Consider the following 12,102-nt stretch of genomic DNA (forward strand, 5'->3'; position numbering starts at 1 on the left):
ATCCATATGAGTCCCCCACCTGGAATTTAAGTAACCAGGCTTGGTGGCAGGTTCCTTTACTTGCTGAGCCCAAGTGCTGCATTTTGTCTTCTGCTCCTCTCAGCTGGGGCTGTGGTTTCCCTTCTCCCCAGACCAATGGTGCGTGAGAGGAGGAGCCAGTTCATCTCCTCATCCCTCCATCCAACTTTGTCAGTCTCTCTCTTGTCTGTCTCCCTCCGGTCTGGGCTCTGTTAGATGGTAAGGCTGCTGCTTCCACTGTGTGCCAGTCCTGTGCTGTTTGGCCTGTTTGTGCTGTGGAGCTTGATGGGGTGCCTGAGTGAGGCCACAAGGAAGTTCTTGCTCAGTCCCCGGAACTCCAGAAAGCAGTGCAGTCCCTCTGGCTGTCCGTGGGGGGTGGGGAGGTTCTGGGTGATGTCCAGGAAGTTAAGTTAGTGTGGCTCACCGTTTCCCTTGCCCCATACCAGGAACCCTAAATGGGAAGAAAGGAAATGCTGTTTTGTACCCTTTATACAAGAAATATCTGTCCCCAAACTCACATTAAGAGACTCCTGGAGCGTAAGCACAATGGAAGGGATGGAAAAAAATGTCTTTCTGCCTTTTTGAGTCATCAGGCCTTTGGTGGCATTTGGAGCTGGGATTGGGGAGCAGAGCTAGCAACTTAAAAAAAAAAAAAAAGCTTATAAAATTTCAAATATTTATGAAAGAGAAATTAATCCCTGTTTTAAATCTTAGCTTCACTGTTTGCCTGCTATATAACCATGGGCAAATTATTTCAACTCTGAGCCTGTTCTCTCTTTGTGTGATGAATTATTCAGGACAGTGTGTAAGACCGTATTGTATACCCAGCAAATGTTAGCCTATGTCCCTGCTCTTACTCTTCTACTAAACCTAGGCTGTCTGTAAAGTGAAAAAACAATGCCTCTCCTCTTTCTTCACCAATTTAATTAGGATTAAACCCATGGATGTTGCCAGCAGAAAATGCAGAATGAAATGCAGCCTTATAACTTATACTAGCCTTATAATTCTCGGCTAAGAGTATATACTTATAAATGCATGTCTGTAAGAGTATGTGTCTGATATGTGACGAACGGAAGACACTCCAGCTAAGACCTCAGGAAACAGGACTTTCTTGCCCCTGCTGCAAGTCCTTTGTCACTCTCAAACCTCAGACTTCTGCCTCCATCTGGCCTCAGGAGCTAAGGAGACTGGTTGTGACAACTGAAATGTGGCAGGCCATGACCAGAAAAAGGAATGAGGAGAACAAGTACCCAGAAGGGAGATTCCTGGCTACTGGCCTTGAAGAATGTAGGACCTTGCCAATCTCGAAGACAAGGAGCAGGGCTCTGGGCCGGAGGAACTGTGCAGATACTATGTCATGAGAGTGGTGACAAGGAAGGCACACGGCTTGTTTCACCACCTTTCGAATGCTTCCTTAACAGGGAGCTTGCTACCAGAAAGTCTAGCCTGCCCATTGGGTACCTCTAATCATGGAGGGACATCTCAAATACCAAAACCTCTCACTGGAAATAGTAAAGAGACTACCAAATTGTGAAAGTCAGGACAGAGGGAGCAGAGGAGCAGAGGTAACTGTGAAAAGTAAGAGTGGATGAGAAAGCTTTTACAAAGATCACTGTCACCTTTTTTCAACCATAGCCAAACTTTGTCTCATTCCGTCCTCATAAAACCCACAGAGGGAGGCAGAAAGCAGCCACAAACAGAACAGTTACAACGTGCCCAGCCAGCAGGTGGTACGCTTCGCCCACCTGCTCCAGCTAGGAAGGAGAGCGCTTCTCCTCTCCCCACCTACAGGATGGAGAGGCTTCTGAGAGCAGTGAAGAGTGTGGGGTCTCTCGCTTACAGGAACAAGGCACACAATCACACACTTGCGGTCAGAAAGGCTCTGCCAGCAGACAGAACAGCCGTGTTCTCTTGGCCTCAGAAAATAGTGCCTGAGAAGACAGGGTTTTTTGTTTTTTGTTTGTTGTTTTTCGTTTTTCTGTTTTTTGTTTTGTTTTGTTTTGTTTTGTTTTTTTCTGTCAAATATGAATGAGCATCTCTGCTGGGCCCTGTGCTGGCGAATAGCAATGTGGAGGCAGTGTGTGGTGATAGCCTTTAATAGGAGGATGGATCCTTGAGAAGACAGGCAGAAGGTTGTGGGAACATGGAGGATGGTGCCCAGCCTTTGCTGAGGACTTCCGCAGCCCAAAACAGCCTGTGGGAGGGCAGTAAGGAGGCCTTCCTCAGAAGCACACAGACTCAGTCTTTTTGTGGTTTGTTGTTGCTGCTGCTGTTGTTGTTTTCGAGACAGGGTTTCTCTGTATAACCTTCACTAAACTGGCCTCACTCACTTCTGTCTACCTGCCTCTGCCTCCCAGAGTGCTGGGATTACAGGTGTGTGCTACTGCACCCTGCTGACTGACAGACTCAGTCTTATAAGAGAGTCCGTGGAGCCAGGGAACCACCTATTCCAGAGGCAGTAGAGAGAAGTGACTTTTTTGGCAATTGGAAGAGCTTATGTGAGGGTCATTTCAAAACTATTTGGAGTGTGGGTGATTTGGCAGATGCTGCATCAGAGAAGAGCAGTAGGCTTCCTAGTCACCATTAAGCCAGGCCTCTCTCGCCCCTTCCACTGTCTTCACCCAGCCAGCCACAGTGGCACCAACCAGCACCAGCGCCATGCCCACCCATCCACTCCCCTATTTTCTGGGCCCGATCCCTATTGACAGATCCCCCAGAATCTGAAGGAATTCAAGACAAATGGTTAAGAGGATGGAGTTAATAAAATTTGAAAAATTGAGGCCTGTCACTCCACTAAACTTTTTTCAATACCACTGACAGAAACATATTTCCCCAATGAGTGACCTTCCACAGCTGTAGCGGGCAGGCGCAGCCGCAGCCGCACTGCCAGGAAGCTGGGCTGCTATTTATCAAATATTATAAGCTGGGACAACTAATCTGGAGCAGGAGAGGAAGGAGGGGTCCTGCACCACACTGCCTAGGGTGCTCCAGGTGTTTGCCCCAGCCCCAGACAGCCAGTGGGAGGTGACGGATGGCCTGCGATTAGCGCTCCCACCTCCTTCCAGCCCGCTCACTTGCTCCCAGAGGCCTGACCCTCTAGACCAGCTGCTTGGCCTGGAGGGGCCCTGGGTGGGAGGCAAGGGGAGGTCAGGCCAGGGCACGGGCCATACTGATGCCCCCGGAGAGGGCAGCCGGGTGAGACCCAGCGTGGTTATTTATTGGAGTGTAATGGTTTGTGGCCGTTGGTCGTGAAGGTGAAATCGATCAGTGGTAGAAGTCAGGTTCTATCAATTATTAGAGCAATTAGTCAAGTCACAGGGAGGGTGTGAGGCTGGGGGAGTAATATTGGATGGACATTATCCAGGTGCCCCCGCCTCAGCCTTCCTAAAGCAGGGCAGACGTACTGCCCCGAGGCTCCAGAACCCTGGAGAACCCTGCTGGGTTCCCCTGGCGAGTAGCCTGACCCAAGAGTCTTCTGGACTGGAGCCAAAGCACAGCACCACTGTAAAGGAAGCCCCTGTGCTGCCTGGCCCAGGTGCAGAGATGTCCTACCTGTCCCCACCCCATGCTTTATGAGAAGTGACATGACTCCTGCTAGAAATTACTCAGTGGCCAATGTTTATGGCACACATTTTTCATTCTGTAAGCAAATATAGATCACTGACAGCACTTGTTTGAAGCAGCTAGGCTCACCCTCTCTTCTTCCACTGCCGCCTTCTCACCTTCTCCCCCCACTCCACCCTACCCATTCCTCCTCCTCTCTTGTTCCTCTCCCTCTGGAGACCTCCTGATCCCCACTCTGCAGAGCACATATCTAGTGGCAGAACTCCCCTCCTGGCAGCCAGAGAAAGGAGAAGCCTCCCCATTGCCCCCTTGAGTCTCCCGCTGAGGCTGTACTGTGGGAATGAGCATACTCTCTGGCACTGGCCCCTCAGACCTTACAGAATCCATTCAGTGCCCAGCACCCAAAAAACAGGGCCACGCCAAGAAAATGAACCACGCTTTGGTCCTTCTTGAGCTCTGTGGTTCTTGTCTATCTGTCTATCCTTCAGCAAAGTGGTCTACCTCTGCCTTTGTCACTATCATGTCCGAAGAGTGCTTGGAGAGCTTAATTTGTGCTAGACTCAAACTCAAAGGAGACCTGTTTCTAAAAACAGGCAAAAGCGCCTGCAGAAGAGACAGACTTGTCACAGGATTGAGGGAGGGTTTTTTTGTTTTTTTGTTTTTTGTTGTTTTTAAAGATGTCTTTAAAAACTTAAAGGAGGCAACGACCAAATTACCATTACCACAGAACAGAAGGAGGGATTAAAAACAAACACCCAGCACTTAGGAGACAGAGGCAGGCAGATCTCTGTGAGTTCAAAGCCAGCCTAGTCTACAAAGGGAGTCCAGGACAGCCCAGGCTACACAGGGAAAAAAACAACAACAGCAACAACCGATTCCCAGCACTCAGGATAACAAGGCAGGAGCTCAATCACGTTCAAGAACAGGGTGGGCTGTATAATGAGCTTAAGGTTCGCTGGCTCTAACACAAAACAAAATAAGCCTCGGGGAGAGCTGGAGAGAGCTCATGGGTCCAAAGCTCATGCTTTCAGTTTCAGCTGACACTTGGGCAGCTCACAACTACGTTTAACTCCAGCTCCTGTGCCTCTGACCTGTAAACACCTGCTCACCCTTGAACTCATTTGCAGACATACACACACACACGCATGTGAGCAATTAAAATAAATCTTGGGGGAGGGTATATAAAGAAGAAACTGCCCATTGGCCCCTCCAGTCCCCATCCTGCAGGGAGAGGCTAACCTTACTGGTGCCCAGCAAGGAAGTGCTGTGCTAGGAAGATGCTCCTTGCTCTCCCCTAACGGAGGAGGCCATACTCCGCACCGTGGACAGTGGAAGAGCGTGGAGAGAGAACAGCGCTGCCACTCTGTTGAGGGCGTGGAGAACGGGAGTCAAGAAAGCCGGGCTGGGCTAGACACATGTCTCAAAACGATAGCCTGCTGCTCATGGTTGCACTTGAGTCCAGTTTCCATGTCCGTGTCTTGGAGATTTTAATTTTTCAGGGTTGCAAGCATTAGATGAAAAACAAACAAAAAACCGAAGTGTGGAGCCAAGCACAAGTACAGCGATCTCTAGACTGTTGTTGCTGTCACCGCAGGGCGTCTAATGAGAAGACAGGGCGTGCACAGCCAGAGTTGGGCACGGCGCTGGGCGCAGCTAATCCCAGTACTCGGGGGTCTGAAGCAAGAGGAACGGTTGAGCCTGGGTGTCCAAGGCCAGTTTGAGAGAGAGCAAGTGGGTGTGGGTACTTGGTGTCCAGTTAAGCACCCAGGAAGCTTTATTGGGAAGATCTTGAGTTCAAGATCAGCCTGAGCTGTATAGCAAGACACTATCTCAAAAACAAAAGGCAACAACAAATACAACAGAGGCTTGTACTGTTTATGAATGCTCCTAACAACCGAAAGGGGGGAGTAGCTCATCTGTCCAGCTAGTGGATGAGAAGGTGTGGTATCTTCCCAGAACAAAAATTATTCAGCCGTGCTTCACCACGCGAAAGAACCTTGAAGACGTGCTGTGAAAGAAGCCGTACAGTAATGACCACACATTGCACAGTTCAGTTATAGGAAACACCCATGAAGAGGGAAAGTCAACCATTATGGGGTGGTGGTGGTGGTTGTTATTTGGTTAGTTGGGGGTTTTAGTTTGTTTTTGTTTTGTTTGTTTTTTTGGTTTTTTATTTTGTTTTGACAATTGGTATGGGGTTTTTTCATGGGAAGTGGGTAAATTATACAACCTGAGATTAAACACCAAATGGTATGCATTTTAAAAAATGGATTTGAAGCTGAAGAGATGGCTCACTAGTTAAAGAGTGCTGGCTGCTCTTCCAGGTTCCTGGGTTTGATTCCTAGTATCCACATAATGGCTCACAACTCCAGTTCCAGGGGATCAGACACCCTCTCCTGGCCTCTTCATGGACCAGGCACCAGGATTTTAGGGTCCTGGGAATGTAGCTGGGTGGTAGAGCTTTTACTTCCCTAGTGTGTGTGAGGTCCTACTCCCAGCACTCATTAAAAGAAGAGGTGCCAGGAATTTTATGGAATATGAATTCTATATTAATAAAATAATATATATTAATAGTTCTCATCAAAAACAAGATCATGTACAATCTTATTTTTCTTTTTTGTGGGAGAGGTTGTTGTTTTATTTTGTTGAGACACGGCCTCACTGTGTAGCCTTGGCTGCCCTGGATCTCCTGTCTCAGCCTCCCAAGTGGTGGCATTAAAAATATATGCCCACCATGCCTTTTTCCCCATGTTTTTTCTTATTTAAAAGTTTCCTCTGCATCTCCTCCTCTCACTCAAACAGCCACATGCAAGGGCCACTGAATGTTTACTCTCAGTGCTAAGTTCTAGAGTCTAAAGAAGAACTTCAGTGGGAAGTTTCATAGCATGAGATCAATGTTCTCAGAGGCAGATTTTAAAAACTGGCTTTTCCTGCTGTCTACAGTGATCAGACAGCCACTCTGAGCCACCCTCAGCTCTGTGCTGAGTGGGTCCCTGTTATGTTCTTATGGTAGTGACTAGCCTAAATTCCCCTTACCTTATATACATCTCGAGTAAAGAAGGAGTGCAGGACCTGCCGAGTACTTGCCGCCGCACGCTGTGGCTGAGGTGCGTGCGAGGCTAAGCCAGCTTTTAGGCTTCCTTTCTGATGGTGTTGAGGGGTGCCTGTGAGGGGAGCCAGTTCTGTCCTCAGGCTCCGCTGCGTCAGGGCTTGAAAGATAGCTAGCGTTTGGTTGGGTTAGGGTTGGGAAGAGAGTTGCCCAGCACTAAGGGTGAGAGGAGTCTTTCCTTGTAATTCCAAGCCTTGCCAACTGCATGCCATATACTGGCTGTTCCTGTGCCAGCACCAGAAGGTAGTCACGTGCTCTCCGACAGCCTTTTTCTCATCCTCGAGTTCTTTACTCTCTAGTCATCAGAACATACTGTCTTCGTCAGCTATTAGGGCAGAGCCAAGGTCCTGGGATCCCCAACCCTTCCAGACAACTTGGCTGACTCTGGCTGGCAGGAGAGAGAGAAGAGCTGAGTGTGGGAAATCACACCTGTAACACACACACACACAGGAGCCTGAGATGGGAGGCTTGCTTAGAGTTTGTGACAAGCCTGCTCCACAGAGCAAGTGTCATGGCTGCATAGGGAGATTGTCTCAAAAGAGAAAAAGAAAAGATAGTATTAAGAAGAAAAGAAGCATAATAGGACCTTTCAGTCCCTATTTGGGCTATTCTGATTTAGAAAGGAACCCTTTATATAACTTTATGTGCAGTTATATTGAAAATAGGAACATTTTCATGAGTGAACATACATGTATGGGTGAATGCATGTGTCGGCATTTGTGTTGGGTATATAAATTTATGAATTTATTTGCCAAACTTTGTTATCATGCTTACCTCTGGTGTGTGTGTGTGTGTGTGTGTGTGTGTGTGTGTGTTGTAATAGTTGAGGGCTCTCATATCATGACCTCGATCAGGAAGGACCACTTACTCTCTTCTTCCAGAGTAAATAGTTTTTCCTGCCATTCTGCAATCGCATAAATTTTCATGGAAAGTCATACTGAAATTGAGGTGCCCAAGTCACCTGTAGGTGAATATGAAGACCAAGTAATCATTCATATAGCCCTTGACCATTTATCCTTCTTTTTTCTGCCAGGAGCCAACCCCCTTCAGAGGAATGAGATGGGACACACACCCCTGGATTATGCCCGGGAAGGGGAGGTTATGAAGCTTCTGAAAACTTCTGAGACCAAGGTGAATAGAGAGAGGAGGCTGTGGGTACCCCATGCACTTAACCTTCCACTTTTTGTCGGTTTGGGTTGTTGGTTGGTTGGTTGGTTGGTTGGTTGGTTGGTTGGTTGGTTATGGCTATTTTGCCTGTGTGTATGTACCATCTGCGTGAAGTGCCCCGGAGAAACTGCAGGAGGGCATTAGATCCCTGTAACCAGAGTTCAGATAGTTGTTAGCAGCCATGTGGGCACTAGGAATGAATCCAGGTCCTCTGGAAGAAAAGCCAGTGCTCTTAACTGCAGAGCCATCTCTGTCTATCCCCATAACCTTACCCTTCTTAAATTACTTCATGTTCCACCCCGAAAGCACTTCTTAGGTGATCTTTTATTTTCTGGTAACTGGTCTTACTATATAGCCAAGGCTGGCAATCCCAGAGTAAGTTATCAAGACTAAAGCAAATGCAGTTGACCACAGGATAGAGAGTAGGTTCCATGCAGGAATGAGCTCAGAATCCCTGGCTTTCTGGTCCTTATCTTGTTCTTCTAGCACATGGAAGCCTGTGGCCTGCAGATCAACTGCAGTGCCTTAGGACAATCCCAAGTGCGCCAACTGCAGGCGTGCATCAGCAAGCCAGCCCTTGATGACTGTTGTCTATTTCAATTCACATCCAGCCCCGGTCTTACCAAGAACAGGGAGGTTTCCAGTCATGACTGGGGAGAGGGATAGGCCCAGGCCATTTGTAGATTTTGAGAATTAGCAGTCACATTTATTTTTAAGGTGATGGCCTCTCAATGTCTTTTCAGCAGAAGGTACTGGCCAAATGAAGTTTTGAGCAAAAGAGTTTCTCAGGCCTGGCATGCCATGCAGCATCCTACAACATCCTTTTCTGGCACACAAGCTAAGGAGGAAAAATATCCAACCTAATGCTATTTTTTCAACCTAATTTTTGAACTCCCTAAAAAATAAGACTAAGGCTCCTGCTTTCCCCAGCCACAGAACTAATTTGGGAACAATTGGGTAGATTCCAAGAATTATAGTCACAAATCTCAGACCTGGCAGGAACCTGGACAGTCATCAGGTCCTGTGATGGGAAATCTTACGAAAGCAAAACAGATGAATCAGAGGGAAATGGAACTGTTCTGGTGAAGGGAAGGTGGCCCAGAGTGTTGGTGCCCATGCAGCCTGCTCTTCCGTCCTGCAGCTGCTGAGAGGGCGCTGCAGCAGGGGGAATAGCAGGTTCTGCAGCATGAACCCGCTGCCTTGTTTTACCCCTGGGGCCATGGTTATGATGTGACTTGGCCTTTGGTCCCACAGCGAGTTAGCATCAAAACTGAAACTAATACACTTGACTGCACGGCAGGACCTAGGCCTGGAACACCCGGTTTCTGATCCCTCATCTTTGCTCTTGCCAACACTCAGGTCTTGTCTACAGAGATAACTCGGTGCAGCAGGTCCCACCTAGTGACAGGTGCTCTGCCTGTCTGAGACAGAGAGGACCTGGGGCTCATCCTATCTCTAAAAAACCCATTGCGCTGAGTGGTCCCTAAGATTCAGCTGAACAGACGAGTGCATATGTACCAGGACACGTGGTCTGTGCTGGTACAACCATGACAAATTTCAGTGGTTTGAACAACAAAGACTTCTTTACCTTGTGCTGATGTTCGGTGTTGCTGGGCATGGGGTAGGCTCTGCTTATCGAGGGTGCTCAGATCCCATCTTTAGAACACCTCTCCTTGCCTCTACCCCACTGCCAGTTGATGGTTGCTCTCCACAGGGAAAGTATACTCTGAAGTGTCTCAAATTCTCAGTTGAGAGCTGGCCAAGTGGCACCTACCTCACAAGCCTGGCAACCTGAGTTGGATCTCTAAAACCCGTGTAATGTGGAAGGAGGGAACCAACTCTACAAAATTGCCTTCTGACCTCTACGCTGGTTGACTACTCACAGTTGACTACTCAGCCTGGAAGTAGAGCCCTTCACCTCGTACAAGTCGCTGACCAGAACTAACCACAGGATCCCACCTTATCACAGGGGGCAAAAAGTAGTCCTTGCATATTTAAGAAGAGGAGAGCAGGGGCCACTTGGTGACCCGCCTCAGCTCAGTCATTATTCTAGGATAACTTCCTCAAGAGAAGGGATGGGCCAGGAAATGGTAGCTAGCTTCTCACAGCCCATCCAGATTCGCTACTAAATTCAAGGGGCTGTTGTTTCCCTCTCTGTGTTCAGATTCTCCACCCCTAGGAACAGCTGCACTGCCTTTCAGGTCAGCTTCCACATGCTTTGGTGAAATCCCTGCCGGTTCGGATGATGTACCCCGTCATCTCTTCTTTTAGACGGAAGGGCGCCAGCGCTTGGCCAAGAACACCTGTGGCGCCCAGGGGCATGACATAGGGCAGGTGCTAGCCGTGCAAAGATTTCTTTCAAAGCGAACAAGCACAGGTAGAGCCGCTGAGGCCACTTAATACTCATGTGGCCTCAGGGAGGTGGGCCACAATATTAGCCTGGTACCAAGGCCAAGGCCCAGAGTGAACAACATGGTGCTTGGACTCACCTGTGCAGGACAGACCCTGCTAGAGCAGGACAGCCACAAACAGCACATGCCCAGAGACATTGAGCCCTAAGAATCTGCAGTAAGGTGCAAGAACTGCTCTGCCTTGAGGGAAAGCCACAGGAACATCCGTCTAGAGTGGAAAGTCTACTCACTCCAAAGTGGAGGAGTGGGTCTCGGTGAGAGGACTGAGGCACTCGGCAGCAGGGCTCTCCCACGGCAGAAGGGCTCTGTGGGGAGGCGGACACCCCTGAGGGCCAGCCAGGGCTCCCGCAGCCCCAGAGCCAGAGTCTGCTTCTCAGTTGTCAGCTCTGTACCTTCAGTCAGCTGAGACTCCACCCATCCCGAAGGTCCAAGTGCTCCGGGCATCTCCACCTCATTGTTCTGCTGTCTGTATTGTCTTTGGGTTCATTGTCTCTAAATCTGGCTGGTTAAGGCAGACTTTTCTGGGAGAGGCACTGCATGAGACCTGAGCCCTGGCTCCCTCCGCCAGTTCCTAAGCAGCAGCTGCCCCTCAGAGTACAGGCCCCACCACCTCTATAGCAGGCTCAGCTGCGGAAGGCACTAAGGTGCCCTGGCCTCAGACCTTCCCTGGCTGTCTTGGTGTGTGTCTGCTGCTGTGGTGAAACAGACACCATAATGACCAAAATCAGGGTCGGGAGGAAAGGGTTTATTTCACTCACAGTTCCATCAAAAGCAGTGAGGGCCTGAACTCATGCAGAGCAGGCAGCCGGAGGCAGGAGATGATGCAGAGGCCATGAGGGGTGCTGCTTTTACTGGCTGGCTCAGCCTGCTTGCTTAGGCAACCCAGGACCACCAGCCCAAGTATAGCACCACCCGCAGTGAGCTGGGTCCTCCCCCGTCAACCACTAACTAAGAAAGCTTGCTTAGGCAACCCAGGACCACCAGCCCAAGTATAGCACCACCCCGCAGTGAGCTGGGTCCTCCCCCGTCAACCACTAACTAAGAAAGCTTGCTTAGGCAACCCAGGACCACCAGCCCAAGTATAGCACCACCCCGCAGTGAGCTGGGTCCTCCCCCGTCAACCACTAACTAAGAAAACACTGTACAGGCTTACTTCCAGCCCCATCTTATGGAATCATTCTAAGATTCCCTCCTTTCAGATGGCCCCGCCCTGTCACGCTGACACAAAACTACCCAGCACAGTAAGTTACTACCACTCCGATCTTATCCTGCTCCCCGTCGGTCCTCCTGCCCTGCACCGCACCAGTATCCAGCTCAGCCTGTTCCGCCTTGACCTGCTATTCTCCAGTCAAATGATACTCATAGGAAATGTGCGAATATAAGCATCATATGTCTGATTGTGGAAGGTTTGGAAATAAGTAAGATGAAGAGAATTTAATGTTATTTCGCCTACTTATGAATGAAAGTTCTGTGCTGGACTGTGGGCTAGATAGCCAAAAACAGATGAGTAAGTGACTCTAGGAGCTCATCACCTGTCAGGCAAATGAATCAGTCATAAGACTATCCAAAAGGCTTCCTGGAAGAGAGGTCAATTTAGCCCACTCTCAAGTGAAAGTATTGTAGCCTATGGCCTGTGTGTAAGTGCTGTTCTTAGTGTGCCTACCAGTTATTGAGTGCATCTAGGCACTGTGCTGTGTGCTTAGCATGTGCTTTCTCTGTCCTGTAACAAACCTGTGCAGTAGCTCTCAATACCCCCTACCTCACAGATGGGAAAACCAAATAGGCAGGAAAGATAGAAGTGAGACACAGGCATCAACTTGCCTGTTCCATTTT

At 49.0% G+C, this 12,102-nt stretch overlaps 1 protein-coding gene across 1 annotated transcript in view; it reads left to right on the top strand.

The window, feature by feature from the left end:
• The window catches only part of Clpb (ClpB family mitochondrial disaggregase), a 122,744-nt gene that overhangs the window by 73,795 nt on the left and 36,847 nt on the right, over positions 1-12,102 (top strand). The window contains exon 6 of the mRNA XM_021640970.2: positions 7,725-7,822. Coding sequence (XP_021496645.1) covers positions 7,725-7,822 — 98 coding nt within the window. The remainder of the gene's footprint in view (positions 1-7,724; positions 7,823-12,102) is intronic.

Source organism: Meriones unguiculatus, chromosome 14, assembly GCF_030254825.1.
Source record: "Meriones unguiculatus strain TT.TT164.6M chromosome 14, Bangor_MerUng_6.1, whole genome shotgun sequence".
Lineage (NCBI taxonomy): Eukaryota > Metazoa > Chordata > Mammalia > Rodentia > Muridae > Meriones > Meriones unguiculatus.